Source organism: Heloderma suspectum, chromosome 8 (assembly GCF_057233095.1).
Source record: "Heloderma suspectum isolate Gila_16-S chromosome 8, 16-S_ref, whole genome shotgun sequence".
Classification (NCBI taxonomy): domain Eukaryota; kingdom Metazoa; phylum Chordata; class Lepidosauria; order Squamata; family Helodermatidae; genus Heloderma; species Heloderma suspectum.
In genome coordinates, this window is record NC_139465.1 from 37881837 (window position 1) to 37902351 (window position 20515).

The window sequence follows — 20515 nt, forward strand, 5'->3', positions numbered from 1 at the left end:
AAGTCTCGCCCCTCACTCTCCTCCTCCCCCGAAACCTGGGTTCTCATGGGGGGGGGCCTTCAGGTTGAGCCATCTGTGTGCCAAGGTCTTGAGAAGAACGCCTTTCCATATTTAGCTCACTAGGGAGGGAGCCTCCCCCAGTTCTGGCTGTTCCCATTCGGAGTCTGCTAACTATCTCCACATGCTCAGATTCATTCCTGACAGAAATGGCCTTGATCCCCCAACTGATTTCTACAAGAGCTCAACCGCAGCTAATACAAGCAACAGCTAGCCTGGATTAATTATTGGGGGAGGGACAGAGAGAGAGAGAGACTGACCATGTTGGATGCCCAGGATCCCTGGCTCCAGATGAAGGGTGGTGGGCAAGATGAAACTGCCAAGGGGCAAAGCAGATGGTCAAGGAAGATCATCCCAGTGGGTCAGCTGAATGTCCAAGTGCCAAGTGCTGGGAGGAAGAGTCAGCAACAAGGGTGAAGGAATTCTGAGGCCACTGGGGGCTTTCCGGAAGCTTGCAGCAGCCCCATGAGAGGTACACAAGGAAAAGGGGCTCAAGGAAGCGACTTAAAAAATGTATCCGTGACAGGCAGGGAGGAGGGTTAAGTAGGTGCTACCTCTCCCTTGCAAACTGTCCCTTCCTCTCTGCCACTTTACACTGGCAGCCAGAATTCCCAGACCTAGATTTGCTACTAATCCATACAGAGGGCTTACAACTGCTTTATGGAGCATCAGAGGTTTTCAAAGAAGAGTAGATGTGCATTTAAGTGAACTCCAAGCCCACTTTCCAGACATACCCCATGGACTTCATCCTATATCATCCAGCCAGCCATTCATTCCATTTCTGCCCAGGCTTTCTCCTCATCAGGACCCAGAGTGTTACAACACAATCAATACAACTACCCCCTCTCAAAATAAAACCCTAACTGTTTTAAACCCACCACAAATACTACCACTATAATACAGTTGAAATCATCACCACATCTCTCCAAATGCTTTCCTGAAGAGAAAAGTCTTCCCTGTCTTTTGAAAAATTACCAAAAACTGAGGCTAACAGGTAACCAGAAACAGATCCATCTGAGCTGCCTGGCCATGAAGGATCTGGTAACGACAGGCTGAAGAAATTGGCCGCCCCTGTGCTATATCATGAACCTATGAAGGTAGTTGTCTTTATGCAAGGGATGGAAGGGGCTCCCCAAACATCTGTCACAAGGGGGAGCTGGGCGTGGGGAGGGGGGAGCACATCTCAGGAGCAATGGATGTGCTCCATATTCAAAAGGTCCTAGACTCAATCCTGACATCTCTAGTTATGGGGATCTGGGACGGACCACTGCCCCAGGATCTTTAAAGAACTGATGCTACTACAAACAGGCAATACTGGACCAGGGGTCTGACTTAGTAAACAGCAGCTTTATACATTTAAGTCTTACTCTCTAAAATCATTTTACTGAGTTTTCTGTTAGACTAATAAAATTAGAACAGTCAACAGTGCAACACAAAAAACACAAACCAGATTTTCCAGACAGAAATGCATGTTCGGTACCTTCATCTTAGAGATATGCAAATCCAGTAATCAAGGGTATGCAAGGTACCTTAAGTGTAGCTTAACAGCCCTTAGGAGACAGCACCCTCTCAGAAGGAACACTGTGCTAGGTGGGGATCAGCATGTCTGTGGGTATTTGTTTAACATATGAAAGAGACACTAAACTGCAGCAAAATTCTCCTGTTTTATTGTGCTTCTTGTTGATCTGTCCTGGTCAGTTAATTTTTCTTCAACTTCAGCCATATTCTTGCAAACCACCTTGTTATATTACAGCCCCCTAGTGTCTTCCAGTGCAAACTGGATGGCTTTAAAAGGGGATTAGACAGACTCATGGAGGATAAGGCTATCAACAGCTACTAGTCATGATGGCTATATATTTACTCCAGTATTGGATGCAGTATACCTATGTACACCAGTTGCTGGGGAACGAAGTGGGAAGATACTATTGCGCTCCAGATTAAATAGGCCTTTGATCTGATCCAGCATGGGTCTTCTTATGTCCTTATGAGAGCTGGCAGTAGATCGGGGGGAACCTTTAAATCCCCCCTAATCCACTGCCTCAGAAGACCCCAGGTTCAGTCCCTGGTGTCTCTGGTGAAACTATCACAGGTAGCAAGGCTGGGAAAGATCTTTGCCCAAGACTTTGAAGATTTGCTACAAGTGAGAGAAGTCAACCCTGAGCAAGATGGACCAACGGCAGTTTCACATATGTACCACAGCCATAGTGCCAATGCAGAGAAGGCCTTGATCCAGTGTTTGATCAGGTGATGATCAGAGGACCACTGAAGATACTACAGCATGCAGGGCAGGATTAACGTTATGAGCTGGGGATGGAAAAAAATCTTTCTTGCAATACCAGCAGGTTCCACTCTCCACAGTTATGATTCACCACCCAAATGCTGAATGAGGAACATGGCTTAGGCACTCCTACAGGTACAAGAGTAATAAAGAAAAATCAGGCTTAATTAGATAGAGAGAGAGAGAGAGAGAGAGAGAGACAGACAGACAGACAGACAGACAGACAGACAGAGATTGTTTACCTCAAACAAGGCCAAGTTTCTATCATAGTAGTCTCCTGCTTTGCCAGGGTCAGAGTTGTTAAGGAAAGGACTGCTTTCTTTATGGTTGCCATGGCCTGTGGAGAGAAGAGAGGAAGAAGCATCTCATTTGAGGAAGAGAATCACTTCAGTATTCGGAGAAAAGGAAGTGAGTAACGGGCTCACTTTCATCACCTTCATTCCCCTCCAAGCTTATGTTCTTAGGGCACAATCCTATGCATGCTTAGACAGAAAAAAGTCCAACAACTCCCAGCAATCCCCAGCCATCCTTTTTTGTGTTTACAAAAGGGAGGTTCAGACAACCCCAGTCACACGTTCAAAGAAAGTGTGAGGGCAGCTGTGGGACCATGATGGCTAGTTCTACCTGCCAGATGCGCTAACCCACACCACCAATGTGTTTGGCACATGTCAGAAGGGTCTGTTCTATGCACATACCAATGTATGCCACTTAGACATCTACATGCGAGGAGAGCTCCTGATTAGGCCAGGATCCTCCCTTATGTGAAGGAAGAACTATACGTGTGTAGAGTCCCTTCTGATGCACATGGAGTGTGCAAACAGCAGGGGCATAGCCACCAGGCGTGTCAGGCAGGACTAGCCCATTCAGCTGCACAATGTCCCTCATGGTGAACTCTCCCCAAATGTTGGTCTTTTCCAAACTATCCAACGGCGCCATTCTGCAAACTCAAATAACGCTAGTGGAGCTCCGCTGAATTTTTTCAGCTGTGCAAGCGGTTACCCATTACGCTTGTGCTACCCCTTGTGTAAGCAGTTGTGCAACCATTTGCACAGTGGGTTGAGAAAGCGAAATGTGCAACCGGTTGCACAACGGGTTGTGTCAGTGTCATGCACAACCGCTTGAACAACTGCACTTGCACAAACATAACTGTGATGAAACGGTATATTGTTTGATGGTTTAATTGTCTATTATAATGACTGTTTGCATGGTTGATGTATTATAACATATCTTGTCTCTTTAAGACTTTGGTAAGTAGGTGGGAGGGGGGAATTAAAATGTTCAGAATTTAAATATTGTCTCCTAATTGGCTGTGGGGTTTTACTATTGGAAGACAGGGAGAACAGAATCATAGACTAGTAGGGTTAGAAGGGGCCTACAAGGCCATCGAGTCCAACCCCCTGCTCAATGCAGGAATCCAAGTCAGAGCATCCCCGACAGATGACTGTCCAGCCTCATCTTGAAAGCCTCCAGGGTGGGAGAGCCCACCACCTCCCTAGGTCATTGGTTCCATTGTCGTATTGCTCTAATAACAGGAGCTGGGTTGGTCTTGAGTAGTCAGATAGGGTTTGATGGCTTGAGGGTTAAGAAGGACTCTGGGCTCTAGCTTTGGGGGGTGGATAGATTCCCTGGGGGGGGTGGAGGGAGGTTTAATTATTATTATAAAGATTATTATTAGATGGGGTAGAGTAGGCAAGGATCTAATAAAAACATGAAATAATACTTTACCACATGTTACACCAACTAACTTGAAACATCTTATCTTTTGTAAATAACGTTTAATTTTTATTTTGTTAGTACAAACCCACGTCATACTCAGTCTCATTCTTTACAGGGAAAAGGTTTGAGGATAATAAGAATGTAATAAGCTAGAGTCGTAATATCTATGCATACACACAGACAGACACACAGAAACTGAAGGTTCTCTCCTAGTTAAGAGGAGAGTGGTGGCAGCAACAGTTTTAAAAGCTTGCGAAGGAGAAAAGAGGTTTTCTCAGCAGTAGGAGAAAAACGCCTCTGTAGTGGCAGTTTCTGCCAACCTAGCAGTTTGAAAGCAAGAAATTGCAAGTAGATAAATAGATACCGCCTCGGCGGGAAAGGTAACAGCGTTCCGTGCACCTCGGTGTTCAGTCATGCCAGCCACATGACCACGGAAGCGTCTTCGGACAGCGCTGGCTCTTCAGCTTAGAAACGGGGATGAGCACCGCACCCTAGAGTCGGACACGACTGGTTGGGGACACCTTTACCTTTACCTTTTTTAGTGGATTTTGAGGTTATTATGGTTGTATCCCTTCCTCACACACTCGCTGTCTGGTTTTCCCTGACGGAAGAGGTTGAGAGATTATAAAGGTATTAAAAATTCTAGAGTTAGAATTTGTACCTGATGCTGTGGAGATTTTCATGAGGAGTGGTGATGGGATTATAATCACAAGTGAGGGAACAGCAGATGCACCGCTGTAACTTTCACTGAATTGTCCTCTTGAGCATAGTTCAGAATCTCATTTCTGCTAGAGCAACATTACTTGCAGTAACAGAATGACACAGCTGGATACTGCCCTAAGAATGCTGGTTGCTTAGCACAGCATTCTAGCCCCCCTTCCTCGCAACACCAACACACACACACACACCCCTACCTTCCCTTTGATCAGACTTCTAAAGTAAGTACTTACTTGGCTGTTTGTGGCATCTTAAAAATGCCACCAGGCAACCAGGTATGAAAGCTTTTAAAAAGTTTTCTAGTTTTATCCAAAACAACATGCGTTGTAGTCACTGTCACCTGAGACAACAGAAAACAGTATTTTAGACAGAACAATTCCCTAATTGTTATCTTGAGTGAGTAAAGGGTGGTTACAGAGAGGGGGCATAGAATCCAAAGGATGGCTGCTAAGGGCAGAAATCCACATACGTTGGCTTAGTTTAACACTTCCAGATGTGCTCACTAACTAGCCCACCCTCTCCCAGAGGTCATGGCGGTGGCAGGCAGAGGCAACGGTGTATCTATTTCTTTATAATATTTACATACCTCCATTCTATAAATGCCACCAAGGCACAATTCATTTGTGCTGCACTTTGGAGAAATTAAGGAACAGCACAGGAGACTCCTGATTTTTATCCAAACCTCAGCACAAGCATGAGAAGCTCCTCCCTCTCTCCCAGAGCCTCTGTGCTTGCCAGAGGGCTCGAGGGAAAGGCAGCGCTGCAGTGTGGAGGCAGCAATTGACAGTGGGACTCTTGAACTGTTTATCTTTTTCAAAATGTAGAGCACAACCGGGAGTGTGCATGTGTGTGGGGGGCGGGAAAGGATGTATCAGTTATCCTTCTCACCAGGAGGGTGAGCGCACTTCCTCTGGCAAGCAGATTCATGGATGCCTCATTAAGGCTCTGGGAGGAAATTTGTTCGCTTTGAACAAATGTTTCAGGAAGCACTGCACTGGCCTCATACAAACACGGTATGTGCAAGAGGAATGACAACATATGAAGTAAATCAATCAATGGTAAAGTGGGAAAACTAGTTCTTTATGTCACAAAATGTCTAGTGTAGTGTAGTGTAGTGTAGTGTAGTGTAGTGTGTTTTTCTGTTGTGGCACCCCGGCTCTGGAATGAGCTCCCTAGTGAGGTTCGCCTGGCGCCTACATTGTATTCCTTTCGGCGCCAGGTGAAGACCTTTTTATTTTCCCAGGCATTTTAGCATTTTAGCTTTCTAAATTTTTATCTTTGCTGTTTTAAATCTGTATTTTAAACTCCTGCACTGCTGCTAGGTTTTATTGTGGTTGTATTGTTAAATTGTGGTTTTAATGTTCTGTATATTTTAAATTGTTTTATTGTGTGTTGTTTGGATTTAATTTTTGTGAACCGCCCAGAGAGCGTCGGCTATTGGGCAGTATAGAAATAAATAAATAAATAAATAAATAAATAAGGCAGGTAAAAATGCTTGAGGGCTAGTATCTTGTGTGGACTGATTTACAAGGCTCCCTTTGATTATACCTGTCTCCAACAGGTATAATCAGCCTTCTGCTTGTCCAAATAAATACACTCTGTGCTCTTTTCAAATCACTCTCATGAGTCCAGAATTCCTCTTGAATAAGCCAAAGCCAAGAGGTTTAACGTCAAGTTCACAGCAAGGACATCCTATTTTCATCTCCACTAGTATGTTGATTTGGCCACTGAAGGCAGAGTGCTAGATGAATTGTTATATTCTCTGTTGGAGTACACCATCATGCTGGCAAAAGCACTCACTCACCAAGATCACCTCGGTTAAATACCTGAGTAATCTACATTATGAAGTCCAGCTCATAAACCTTAAGGTACCTCATTTCATCCAGCATATATACCTTCTTCCTTCTTTGTCTAAGAAGTGCTTCTAACTGCTAATTTCCTCAGGTAATCAAAGAATCATGACTTATTAAATGTAGCAATGGTTGTTTTTACAAGTTACCAGGTAGTATTTAACTACACCCTGACCCCCGCACCCCGCAAGACACACCTCCAGCAGGAAAGCAACCTTGAAAGCACTTTTGTAAACCGCTTCGGGATTTGTTTCAAATGAGAAGTGCTATATAAAGATAGCGAATAAATAATTCGGCTCAACTCTCAAATGAAAGTCTGACCATTTGCAAGTTGCAAAGGCAAGCACCTTTAAGCACCTTCACCCAGCTCTAACTCACTCTTGAACAGGGAAGAGGGAAGAAATAAACACACAAGAAGCACCCCAATCTCTGCAGCTGAATGTGGCAGTTGCAGGATCAGATCCATGGGGTCGTCTCCCAAACCCGACATGCCTGGGAGAGACTCCAAGGCAGAGAAGGTCCCTACAGATCTGCATGCTCCAGCATCTGCCTTGGGGACCTGGAAAATAGCAAGCAAGCCACCCACAGGTCCGGCTGAGGGGCTCTGGCACTAAGGCCAGGAGCGGTGGAGGCTGGTGGCACCGATGTCAGTGGGGCTGTGAATCCGCTCTGGGCTTCAGTCAGAACTCTAAGCAAGCCATCCAAGGTGCTGAACCCTATCCCCAAAATAGCTTCAGCACCTTGGAGAGCTCCTTTAGAGGTCTGACTGAAACCCAGAGCAGATTCACAGCCCCACTGACATGGGAGCCACCAGCTTCCAGGGGTTCGGTATCCTCAAGAGGAGGATCCCCAGCTGCGCTGCCTCGCCAACCACCTGAGCTCACTCATTCCCCTGAAAGATCCGAGCAGAGGGTGCATCAGGAGCTCAATGAGAGATGCCAGCGTATGTGCCTCCAAGTTGGCACTCTGCCCCTTTAAATTCCTACTCGTTCTCAGCTAAGGGGGCGGGGCTTGCGCTACCAACAAATCCCCTTTTCTCAGCTGCTCAGCAGAAAAAGCAACATCCTGCTAGCCTGGGAGCTCTCCCAGGTCCTGCATGGCTCAACTTCTTTTAGACAGCTTACATGTTCTCTGCCACACCTCCCATGGCAGCCATCTTGTGATGGTGCCCAAGGCAGTTTCTCCAATTGTCAAATGTGCCCTTGGCCCAAAAAGCTGGCCTAGCCCTGGATGGGTGGATATATGAGACAGGCAGACCTAGGAAACTGCCTTACACCAAGTCAGACCATTACCCAGTCTAGCTCAAGACTGTCTATACTCATGACCAGCAGCTCTCCAGGGTTTCAGACGGGGCTGGCCCTACCATTAGGCAGAGTGAAGCAGTTGCCTCTGGCAGCAGGTGCTGGGAGCTGGCAGCAAAGTGTTGCTCTGTGCTTCCTAAGCTAGCCTACTGCATTCAGGAGCCATGGAGGAAGCCGTCCCATCATCAGTATTGAAGAGCGCTTCATTGGCCAGTCCAGGTAGCTTTTGTACATGGGACGGGAGGGGGCGCCACCTTGTCCTTCGCCTCAGGCAGCAAAAGGTCTTGAGCCATCGCTGGTTTCAGAGAAGAGCCCTTCCCAGTCCTACCTGGAGATCCAGGGATTGAACCTGGTGCTTCCCATAGCTCAGTGGTGGAGCTCATGCTCTGCATGCACAAGGTACCAGGTTCAACCCCCAGCATCTCCCCCCCCAAAAAAAAAATTTACATGCGTCCAATACCATGTGTCCATGAAGGGTCCCCTTCATGGATCACTGCCTTGTTGTGGCGAAGGGGCTTGCGTAACTCAGTGAAGCCATAAGCTATGCCGTGCAGGGCCACCCAAGACGGACAGGTCATGGCAGAGAGTTCTGACAAAATGTGGTCCACTGGAGAAGGAAATGGCAACCCACTCCTGTATTCTTGCCAAGAAAACCCCATGGAACGTATCACAAGGCTAAAAGAGATGACGCCGGAAGATGAGCCCCTCAGGTCGGAAGGTGTCCATTATACTACTGGGGAAGAGCAGAGGGTATATCCAAGTAGCGCCAGAAAGTATGAAGCGGCTGGGCCAAAGCCAAAAGGACACTCAGCTGTGGATGTGTCTGGTGGTGAAAAGAAAATCCGATGCTGTAAAGAACAGTATTGTTTAGGAACCTGGAATGTCAGATCAATGAATCAAGGTAAGCTGGAGGTGGTCAAACATGAGATGGCAAGATTGAACATCGACATCTTGGGAATCAGCGAACGAAAATGGACAGGCATGGGCGAATTTAATTCAGGTGACCATCATATCTACTATTGTGGGCAAGAATCCCTTAGAAGAAATGGAGTAGCACTCATAGTCAACAAAAGGGTGGGAAAAGCAGTACTGGGGTACAATCTTAAAAATGATAGAATGATCTCAGTATGAATCCAAGGCAAACCATTCAACATCACAGTAATTCAAGTCTATGCCCCAACCACTGAGGCCGAAGAAGCTGAGGTTGATCGGTTCTATGAAGACCTACAACACCTTCTAGAACTAACACCAAAAAAAGATGTCCTCTTCATCATAGGGGATTGGAATGCTAAAGTAGGAAGTCAAGAAATCACCGGGATAACAGGCAGGCATGGCCTTGGTGTACAAAATGAAGCAGGACAAAAGCTAATAGAGTTTTGCCAAGAGAACACGCTGATCATAGCAAACACTCTTTTCCAACAGCACAAGAGGCGACTCTACACATGGACGTCACCAGATGGTCAATATCGAAATCAGATTGATTATCTCCTTTGCAGCCAAAGATGGAGAAGCTCCATACAGTCAGTAAAAACAAGACCTGGAGCTGACTGTGGCTCAGATCATGAGCTGCTTCTTGAAAAATTTCGGCTTAAATTGAAGAACGTAGGGAAAACCACTAAACCTTTCAGGTATGACCTAAATCATATCCCTGATAAATATACAGTGGAGGTGAGGAATAGATTTCAGGGATTAGACCTGATAGACAGAGTGCCTGAGGAACTATGGACGGAGGTCCGTAACATTGTTCAGGAGGCAGCAACGAAATCCGTCCCAAAGAAAAAGAAATGCAAGAAAGCCAAGGGGCTGTCTGATGAGGCTTTACAAGTAGCTCACGAAAGAAGGGAAGTGAAAAGCAAAGGAGAAAGGGGAAGATATACCCAACTGAATGCAGAGTTCCAGAGAATAGCAAGGAGAGACAAGAAGGCCTTCTTAAATGAACAATGCAAAGAAATCGAGGAAAACAACAGAATGGGAAAGACTAGAGATCTCTTCAAGAAAATTGGAGATCTCAAGGGAATGTTTTGTGCAAAGACGGGCATGATAAAGGACAAAGAAGGCAGGGACCTAACAGAAGCAGATGAGATTAAGAAGAGGTGGCAAGAATACACAGAAGAACTATACAGGAAAGATCTGAATGTCCCTGATAGCCATGATAGTGCGGTCACTGAACTTGAGCCAGACATCCTAGAGAGTGAAGTCAAGTGGGCCTTAGGAAGCATTAGTAACAACAAAGCTAGCGGAGATGACAGTATTCCAGCCGAGCTATTTAAAATCCTAAAAGATGATGCTGTTAAAGTGCTGCATTCAATATGCCAACAAATCTGGAACACTCAACAGTGGCCACAAGACTGGAAAAGGTGAGTTTACATTCCAATTCCAAAGAAGGGCAACGCCAAAGAGTGTTCAAACTACCGCACAATTGCGCTCATTTCACATGCCAGCAAGGTGATGTTCAAAATCCTACAAGGTAGGCTTCAGCAGTATGCGAACCGAGAACTACCGGAAGTACAAGCTGGGTTTCGAAGAGGCAGAGGAACTAGAGATCAAATTGCCAACATTCGCTGCATCATGGAGAAAGCAAGAGAATTCCAGAAAAACGTCTATGTCTGCTTCATTGACTACGCTAAAGCCTTTGATTGTGTGGATCACAACAAACTGTGGCAAATTCTTAAAGTGATGGGAGTACCAGACCACCTTACCTGTCTCCTGAGAAACCTGTACGAGGGTCAAGAAGCAACAGTAAGAACCAGACATGGAACAACCGATTGGTTCAAAATTGGGAAAGGAGTACGACAAGGCTGCATATTGTCACCCTGCTTATTTAACTTATATGCAGAGTACATCATGAGAAATGCCGGGTTGGATGAATCACAGGTCGGAATTAAGATTGCTGGGAGAATTATCAACAACCTCCGATATGCAGACGATACCACCCTAATGGCAGAAAGCGAAGAGGATCTAAAGAGCCTCTTGTTGAGGGTGAAAGAGGAGAGTACAAAAGCTGGTTTGAAACTCAACATTAAAAAAACTAAGATCATGTCATCTGGCCCCATCACTTCCTGGCATATAGAAGGGGAAGAAATGGAAGCAGTGACAGATTTTACTTTCTTGGGCTCCAAGATCACCGCAGACGGTGACTGTAGCCATGAAATTAAAAGACGCTTGCTCCTTGGGAGGAAAGCTATGGCAAACCTAGACAGCATAGTAAGAAGCAGAGACATCACCTTGCCGACAAAGGTCCGTCTAATCAAAGCTATGGTTTTCCCAGTAGTAATGTATGGCTGTGAGAGCTGGACTATAAGGAAGGCTGAGCGCCGAAGAATTGATGCTTTCGAACTGTGGTGCTGGAGAAGACTCTTACGAGTCCCCTGGACTGCAAGGAGGTCAAATCAGTCCATCCTAAAGGAAATCAACCCTGAGTGCTCATTGGAAGGACAGATAATGAAGCTGAAGCTCCAATATTTTGGCCACCTAATGCGAAGAGAAAACTCCCTGGAAAAGACCCTGATGCTGGGAAAGACTGAAGGCAAAAGGAGAAGGGGATGGCAGAGGATGAGATGGCTAGATAGCATCATGGATGCAATGAATATGAACTTGAGCACGCTCCGGGAGAGAGCGCAGGACAGGAAGGCCTGGCGTGCTATGGTCCATGGGGTCACGAAGAGTCGGACACGACTGAACGACTGAACAACAACAACAATACCATGTGAGATCTGTGCCTCTCTCAGCACAGGGAAAGGGAGTCAGCCAGCATCTGCAGGAGCTGGCTTCTGCAACTGGAACCCGAGTCGGGCCATATAGCCTCTACACTGACTGGTAGCAGCTCCTCAGGTGTCCAGTGCAGGAGTCTCTATCCAGCCCTGCCTGCAAGCCAGCTCTTGGGTTTTCGTGGGTTTTTTAAATTGCCATTTACGCAAACTGCAGCCATAATTTGCTTAGTTTGTGCAAATTGCAGACGTAATATGCTTAATTTTGCACAAATTGTGCTTGCAATTTGTGCAAATTTCAGGTGTAATTTGCACAAAATTAAGCATATCATGGCTGTAATTTGCGTAAATGGCAATTTTTTAAAAAACAACCCAAGAAAATTCCAGGATTTTGGCGGAAAAGCCCACAGCTAGGTTTGCAAATTCAAGACGCACCTACATTTTATTGGGGGGGGGGGGGTTAGTTATCTCAACTTTTTTATTCCTATAAAAATATTGAAAATGGCCCATTCTAAACCATGAAAGCTCCAACCATATCTGCAAGCATGAGCTTCATAAAAGTGCATGTCATAAGAGAGTCAGGTTCCCTGCTGAACATACATTCCATGGCAAACCCAGGTTTGTGACAGTGTAATGTGTGAAACAGACCTTTATGTCTCAATTGTTTTTCCTCTCTTTTTTCTATAATGAGTTTCAATCAACAATTCCAACTGCAATGCACGTACGTTCTCCAAAGCCAGATGACGTCAAGTGTTAGAACTTCATTAGCAATATTGAATTTTGCTTCTGGAATGGCCCGATCAATTACAAGCAGCCGAGGTCATTTCTCTCTTAGCTTTACAAATCACCATTACCAAAGCATGTACAAATCTCTTGCCTTTCACTTTTACAAAAAATGGATAATTAACACAACACAGCACATCTTTATCCTTACATTTCACTTAAAGAAGTAAAGGCTCACTCACATGGAACACCAAACCATGGTTTGGCATTACATAAGCAAACCTGAAAACCTGCATCCATTCCCATTCCTCCTGCTCTGCCCACATGCTCCAATTCCCTCCCTGATGTCTGGTTTTGGGCAAATTCTGGATTGCAAATTCAAACTGTGGTTTCTAATCCTGGCTTGGAGGGCAAATGCAAATCAAAAGTTGCCCATTCAGCTATAATGGCAAACAATGGTTTGCCCCAAACTGGATGTTGGGGAAGGAACCAGAGTGCACGATGAGGAAGGAAAGGAAGGTGCCAATCCTCCCATATACACCTGCCCAGACCCTAAGATCCACTTCAGCAGCCCTTCTCTGGGAGCCCCTACCAAAGGAAGTGAGGTGGGCGATTACTAAGAAGAGGGCATTTTCTGCTGTGGCACCCCGGTTGTGGAATGACCTTCCCAGAGAGGTTCGCCTGATGCCTATCTTGCGCTCTTTTCAGCACCAGGTAAAGACCTTTTTATTCTCCTAGGCATTTTAGTGTTCCATTAGTTTTTTATCTGGTATTATATTTTAAATCTTTGCACTGTTTGGTTATTTTTATATTGTAGTTTAAAACTTTTATATTGTATTTTATCCTAAGTATTTTATTGTCCTGTATTTTATGGCTTTAACTGTTATGAACTGCCTGGCGAGCTTCGCCTATTGGACAGTATAAAAAATGTAATAAAATAAATAAATCCTTGGTTTGGTATTACACGTGAACCAGGTCTCTGTGTAGCATAATAGTTAAAGCAGGGCTAGGCAAAGTGGCACCTGTGAGCACCCGTGTGTCCCTTGGACATCTTTCTTGGCACCCACCAAGGTGCCCTACCCCACCCACTTTTTATTTTGTTTTAATAATGAAGTTCCTTACTGGCAGCTGGGATCTCTTCAAAGCAAAGTGAGGGCCTTGAGCCGCTCCCATCTTCCTTCCCCATGAATGCCTCCTAACCATATGTGGGGCTCAGAGACATACTTAGGAAGTGACGATGGCAGGTGGTTGCAGGCGAATGCTTTCAACTGCAGCATGCCCAGTTTGTGGTGGTGCCCAGGACAGTTTCTCCTATCACCAAATGTTCCCACTGGCCCCAAAAAAGTTGCCTGCCCCCTGGATTAAAGGACTGAGCTATGAGCCAAGAGCGTAGGAAGCTTCTTATCCTACATCAGATTATTTATCCATCTAGCCCACTACTGTCTATTCTGACTGGCAACAGTTCTCTAGGCTCAGGCTCAGAAAGGGTTTCCCATCACCTGGTACCTGATGCTTTTAACTGGAGATGGCAAGGACTGAACCTGGGACCCTCATGGTGCAAAGCAGGTGCCCTACCACTGAGACACAGTCCTTCTCCAAGGGATGTACAGACTTTGTTCGATCTGTTCCGTCTGTGTTTCATGGACTGCCGAGTGTCTTTCATTCCATCGTCCACTCATTACCAGAATGGGATTTATTCATTTATTTCACCAGAATTTTGTTCTACTTGTGCTAATGAGAATTAGCGCAAATCTCCCCCAAAGTGAAAAGCCAGTCCACAAGTTCACGTGACTTGGAAAAAGACGGTCCACTGCAGGATCCACAGGTCAGATTCATAGAAATCTGAACTCATTTGAATCCACTGCAGATTTCTCCAGCCACCCTACCCTCTCCTCCACTCACTGATGGAGACACGGCACTTTCTCTTGGCCCTATCCCTGCCCCACCCTCCAAATGTGCAATATTGGGAGAAAAGTACCGGCACGCTTTAGAGCGTTCAGAGCAAGAATATAAGAAAAGCTGTGCTGGATCAGACCAAAGTCCATCTCCTCCAGCATTCTGTTCACACAGTGTCCAACCAGATGCCCACAGGAAACTCACAACCAGGACATGAGTGCAACAGCCCCCCAGCTCCTCATGTTCCCCAGCAACTGGTGTACACAGGCTTACTGCCTCTGATACCGGAGGCAAAATATAGCCATCAGGACTAATGGCCACCGATAGCCTTTTCTTCCAGGAACTTCTCCAACGCCCTTTTAAAGTCATCCAAACTGGTGGCCATCCCTACGTTTTGTGGTAGTGAATTCCATAGTTTAACTATGCACTAATCTTCCCCAACCTGATGCCTTCCATATGTGCTGGACTACAACTACCATCTTCCCTAGTCAATAGCCATGCTGGCTGGGGACAATGGGAGTTGTAATGCAGCACATCTGGAAGGCACCAGGTCAGGGAAAGGTCACTTAAGCAGACTTAACCTTATGAATATTATGGTCATAAATCAAGGAATACCTTACCCCTTAGCAAGAACCCTTTGCTATTCTCCACAACGCGGCTTCCCATTCTCCTTATTCTTCCAGTCCTTTAGACCACATTTGGCACAGGTAATTGTGAAGCACCGGGGTGCCAGGAACGAATAAGTCCGATTCAATGCAGCACTGCCACGGAACAGATGCGAACCTCCTCTGAAAAACTGACTCCGTCCTTGCTGCATGGCTACATGCTATCGATCGGCAAGGCCGGCCAAACAAGGCTTCTAACAATCAGGCACCGTCAAAACCGATATGACCCTGACAGTGCAATTTCCTCCCCCCACCTCCCCCCGGCTTCCTGCCAAAGATAAGCTATTAAAGATGATGTCAGGAAGATGCTTGAGCTGCTGCTGAAATCTTAAACTTCGTGGCATGCTGTCTGTTTGCAGACTTGTTGAGAAAGGACAGCTACTACAAAAAGCCTGGAGAGGAAGAGAGCACCGGGGTCGGTCACGCAATCAGATACTGGCTATTGCAGAGATGGCCGGCCACCTGCCAATCTTCAAGTCCCTCAAAGCCATTACAACTGGCCATGGCAACCCTACTATAAATTCTAACCGAGGCACAGTGAGAAGCTTGTTGACTGTTTCACTCAAAAATGACAAAACGTTGTTTGGCAAAGATGGGTGCCTGTCTGTGTGTGCACGTGTGTGTGCGTGTGTGTGTGTGTGTATGTGTGTGAGAGAGAGAGACAGGAGGGAGGGAGGGCTATTCACACAACATGCTAACCCACAGTCAGTAGTTGAGTGCTGGCTGTTGCTGAACCATGGGTTAGTGTGTTGCCTGAACCCAGGACATTTTCCATAGGGTGGCTTGTTAACCATGCAGTGTGGCTTGTTAAGTACTCTGAACAACCCAACAACAAACCATGGGTTCTCAAGGTGGCTTGTTCAACAAAAATAAGCCACAGTACACGGTTAACATACCACTGGCAGAAAATATGCTGCGTTCAGACAACACGATAACCCATGGTTCAACAACAAGTCATGGTTCAACAACAATCCGCACTCAACCAATGAGCGTGGGTTAGTGTGTTGTGTCGGGAGCCAGTGTGGTGTAGTGGCTAGAAGAGACCTGAGTTCTAGTCCCCACTCAGCCATGAAAGCTCACTGGGTGACTTTGGGCCAGTCACAGACTCTCAGCCCAACCTACCTCACACGGTTGCTGTTGTGAGGATCAAATGGAGAGGATTATGTACGCCCCTTTGGGTTCTTTAAGGAGGAAAAACGACAGGATATAAATGTAATAAATAAACAAACCCAGTCAGAGAGGGAGAGAAAGAGAGAGGCTGTACAACTCACAGTTACATCTCTGAGTTTTAATGCAATGCCCAAACACACATGACCAACAACTGTGATGGCCAACTGTGGTGCTGGACTAGGACCAGGGAGGTACGGGTTCAAATCCCAACTCAACTATGAAGCTCACCAGCTGACGCTGGGACAGGTACTGTCTCTCAGCCTTGCCTGCCTTACAGAGCAGTGGGGTGGGGGAAGACAGAGAAGTAGGTATGCCTTCTTTGGAAGGAAGATGAATCTTTCTTCAGCACTGGCACAGCATCCTTCACCACACCTGAAGGCAGCAGGGTAGGTTAGGAGGTGCAGGGTAGGCAGTGTGACCCACAGCTTTCTCCTCCAACTCCTTGCTGCCACCTCCCAGCAGCGGCAGTGAGGCAGCTCACTCGGTGGGGCGGGGGGCTCTTCAGGTCTCCAGACCTTGCTTCAGATCCAGAGCCCGAAGTGGGCCAGCCGGGCTCTGGAGCAGGCCGAGGCGGGTTGAGACTGATTTGGGACCTCCAAAGCAGCCTCCAAAGCAGGTCAGGGGGTCTCTGCACAGCCCTAAAAAGCAGCCTTCATTTTCAAAAACCAAAAAAGTTTGTAGTCCTTGATGGACTGATTATATTTCTATACGACCCAAGAACCAAAGCTCTCTGGGCGGTTCACAAAATCTACTTTTTTTTAAGTTTTAAACCAGGATAGCTGTTTTACATATAAAGTCTTTCAAAACCATCAAGTCAAAAACTCGTGGAACTGATATTTAAAGGGATTTTTTAAAAAATAAACCCTTAAGCTTCTGAAGCATGAAAAATATGAGTCTTATACAGATTGGGGTGACATTCCTATGACTAGCCGAAGAATTTGAATAATTTATTCAGGTTGCAGAATTCACCTTCTCAGTGCAGAACTGTAAGAGCCAAACTACACATTATGCTAAACATGTAGCTGGGGCTTGCCTTACTTTTTACTCTTGTGTAAGCACATGTGACCTCAATTTGGACTGGGACCATGGCATGGAGGGGGGGTTAAACCTCCCTCCCTTGTGTTTTTGCTGAAATTCCACCCACAACAGGCAGAGATCAACTTGGAAATCCTTAGAGATCTGCTGCAAATCATCCAGAGATCTACCAGGAGATCCCATTCTACCTTCTGCCCACCCCTGGAGTAGACCACACTGGAATGGTACAAAGCAGTATCCAAGGGCTCATTAGCAGCTGGGGGTCAATAATAAAAGAATTCTCATCAAGGTTCCTTGGGGGAAAGCACAAGAGTTAAACCAGTTACAAGCCAGTTTAAAAATCACTCTTTTGCTACAGCACCAGCCTTCACCAACCTGGTGCCCTCCACATTTTGGGGACTATAATGCTCAGCATTCCTGACCATTTGCCACACTGGCTGGGCTGATGGGAGTTGAAGTCCACAACCTCTGAAGAGCACCAGGCTAGAGAAGCCAGCCTACGTCCGATGTACCATGGCATGGCAGTTACTAGATGCCCATTTTCCTCCCATTTGTATGGTGAACTTGGAAAACTACGCGTCTACCAGCCCCTGTCCTTCAGCACAACATGGGGGTTGATTTGCTTTTGTGGCTAATCCTCTGCCGGGCTTTGTGCCAAACAGCACCAAGGAGAAGCTGCTCGTTCTGGTCAATCAAGCAAGAGGAAAGCTCAAGGGAGTGTATGAGCAATAATTAGGGTGGAAACAAAGAGGGAGAACATACACTCATCAATCATGAAGATGCTTTAGGACAGCCTTCTCCAACCTGGTTCCTTCCAGATGTGTTGGACGGCAACTCCCACAATTCCCAGCCAGCACAGACCATTTACGCCTGTAATGTTGCATAAATGGCCCCTTTATGGCCGCCATTTGCGTAAATGGTTATTTACGAAAAAGGCCGAGCTGCCATTTTTATGCTAAATGGCGGCTCGGCGAGAGAGCGGGCGGCTGCACGCTGCTCACCGGGTGCCCACAGACAGCCCACTGAGTCACTGCATGCAGCGAGCAGGGTTGGGGGGCAGCCAAGCAGTGCACAGGGTGAACTACAGTGAATTCACCCAACCCTACTTTCATAGTTCTCCTCCTCGCCATTTTATCCTCACAGCAATGCTTTAAAGTAGGTTAGGCTGAGAGTCAGTGATGGGCCCAAAGTCACCCGGTGAGCTTCATAGCTGTGTAGGGACTACAACCCGGATGACCCGAGTTCTAGTTCAGCACTCTAACCACTAGACCACATGGGGCTTGCAAGTAAAACTCAGGTAACATGAACACCAAATACCACAGGAGCAGGGTCTGGAAAAGTATGTACTAATTTCACAGGACACACTTCCTTATGATGCTGTTGTCAAAAATCACCAGAAAACAGAAGAAAACAGAGAGGGAGTCAAACTGAAGATTTGCTGCATCTTCTACTTTGAGCAGGATACTTCAAACACTCCCCTCATACTTTTTTTCTTGCTTTGTTATGGGTAGCAAGAAATTCATGGTCAGGGAGGAACAAATACGTAGTGATTACTACTGTTTTATAACCCACCTCTCTATGATTAAAAAAAAATCAAACTCAAGGCAGCTTTCAAACAAAAATATAAAACCACAATAAAACAATCTGAACAATACAACAAAATAGGCAAACAACAGTAAAACCATCATTATAAAAAGAAGATTCACAGCAGCAGACTAAAAGGGTATCTGAGGCTCCAATTCAGCTGGAATAAGAGAGGCGGCTTAGGCCACAATGGTATGCATGTTTAGATTGAAAAAAAAATCCTGCAACTCCCAGCATTCCCCAGCCAGCCATGCTGGCTGGGGAATGCTGGGAGTTGTAGGGCTTTTTTTCTGCCTAAACATGCATAGCATTTTCCCATAAGAAGCCATTTGAAAGAGGGCAATGAGGGGGTCAGGCAAGATTCTCTAGGGAGGCTTTTGGCTTTTCCACAGTTTAGGCACCACCACTGAAAAGGACCTCTCATGTCCACCACACACACGTCCGCTGGCAAAGCAGCCATGAGGAGGCCCTTGGAAACCAAACACAGATCACAAAGAGGCTCACATGGGAGAGCTGGTTCCTGAGATACCCTGGCAACAAAGCTTTTTTCTTTTGGTTGGCTTAGCTGGAATCTCATCAAGAGCTTGTCTAGCATGAAAGTCTATACAAGACCCCTAGGTCCAGTTTCACAGCATCCCTCTAGACCAAGGTTGGGCAACTTTGGGTGGTCTGGAGACCAATTTCCAGCATGTGGAATCCTGCCACCCACATGCCATGCTCCTGCCACTGCCCCTACACTGAATTCAGCAGCAAGGTGGCAAAATAAAACTGCCATTTGTCACTGAAATTCAGAGGCAAACTGCTACAGAGCCACAGAAAGGTCAAATTGAGCTAGAAAACAAGCTAAATTCGGCCTTTCAGTGGCTTTTTATTTTGCCACTGCCACACCACCAAATTCAGTGGAACAGCAGGGGCAGCAGAAGTGGATGGGGGGGCTGCATGTGGATGGGGGGGCTGCCTCTCCTGTTCTAGACATCCAAAGCCCTATATCTACCCATGATCATGGAAGATTAGCTGTCCCCTCCCTGCCTCAGTGATTAGCCTACACCCCTCCCAGAGTAGGCGGGGAAAGATTCAGCCACAGCCATTGGCGCCAGACTGACTGCAGCGCCCCCCACTCTGCTCCAACATTCTAACTGCTCCGTCATCTGTAGCTCCACCCACTCCACTCCAATATGCCATCTGCTCCATCATGGGTAACTCCACCCACTCCGCTCCAACATCCCATCTGCTCCGTCATCTGTAGCTCCACCCACTCCGCTCCAACATCCCATCTGCTCCGTCATCTGTAGCTCCACCCACTCCGCTCCAACATCCCATCTGCTCCGTCATCTGTAGCTCCACCCACTCCGCTCCAACATCCCATCTGCTCCGTCATCTGTAGCTCCACCCACTCCGCTCCAACATCCCATCTGCTCCGTCATCTGTAGCTCCACCCACTCCGCTCCAACATCCCATCTGCTCCGTCATCTGTAGCTCCACCCACTCCGCTCCAACATCCCATCTGCTCCGTCATCTGTAGCTCCACCCACTCCGCTCCAACATCCCATCTGCTCCGTCATCTGTAGCTCCACCCACTCCGCTCCAACATCCCATCTGCTCCGTCATCTGTAGCTCCACCCACTCCGCTCCAACATCCCATCTGCTCCGTCATCTGTAGCTCCACCCACTCCGCTCCAACATCCCATCTGCTCCGTCATCTGTAGCTCCACCCACTCCGCTCCAACATCCCATCTGCTCCGTCATCTGTAACTCCACCCACTCCGCTCCAACATCCCATCTGCTCCGTCATCTGTAGCTCCACCCACTCCGCTCC

At 46.7% G+C, this 20515-nt stretch overlaps 1 protein-coding gene across 3 annotated transcripts in view; it reads right to left on the reverse strand.

The window, feature by feature from the left end:
- Positions 1 to 20515, reverse strand: part of SLC12A4 (solute carrier family 12 member 4) — a 106266-nt gene that overhangs the window by 58123 nt on the left and 27628 nt on the right. For 2 of the 3 annotated variants that reach the window (XM_084811981.1, XM_084811984.1), the window contains exon 2: positions 2578 to 2672. In XM_084811981.1, the coding sequence (XP_084668107.1) occupies positions 2578 to 2672 (95 nt within the window). Of the gene's footprint in view, positions 1 to 2577; positions 2673 to 5001; positions 5103 to 20515 lie in introns of those variants that run through there. The other variant, XM_084811982.1, reaches the window with a different exon arrangement.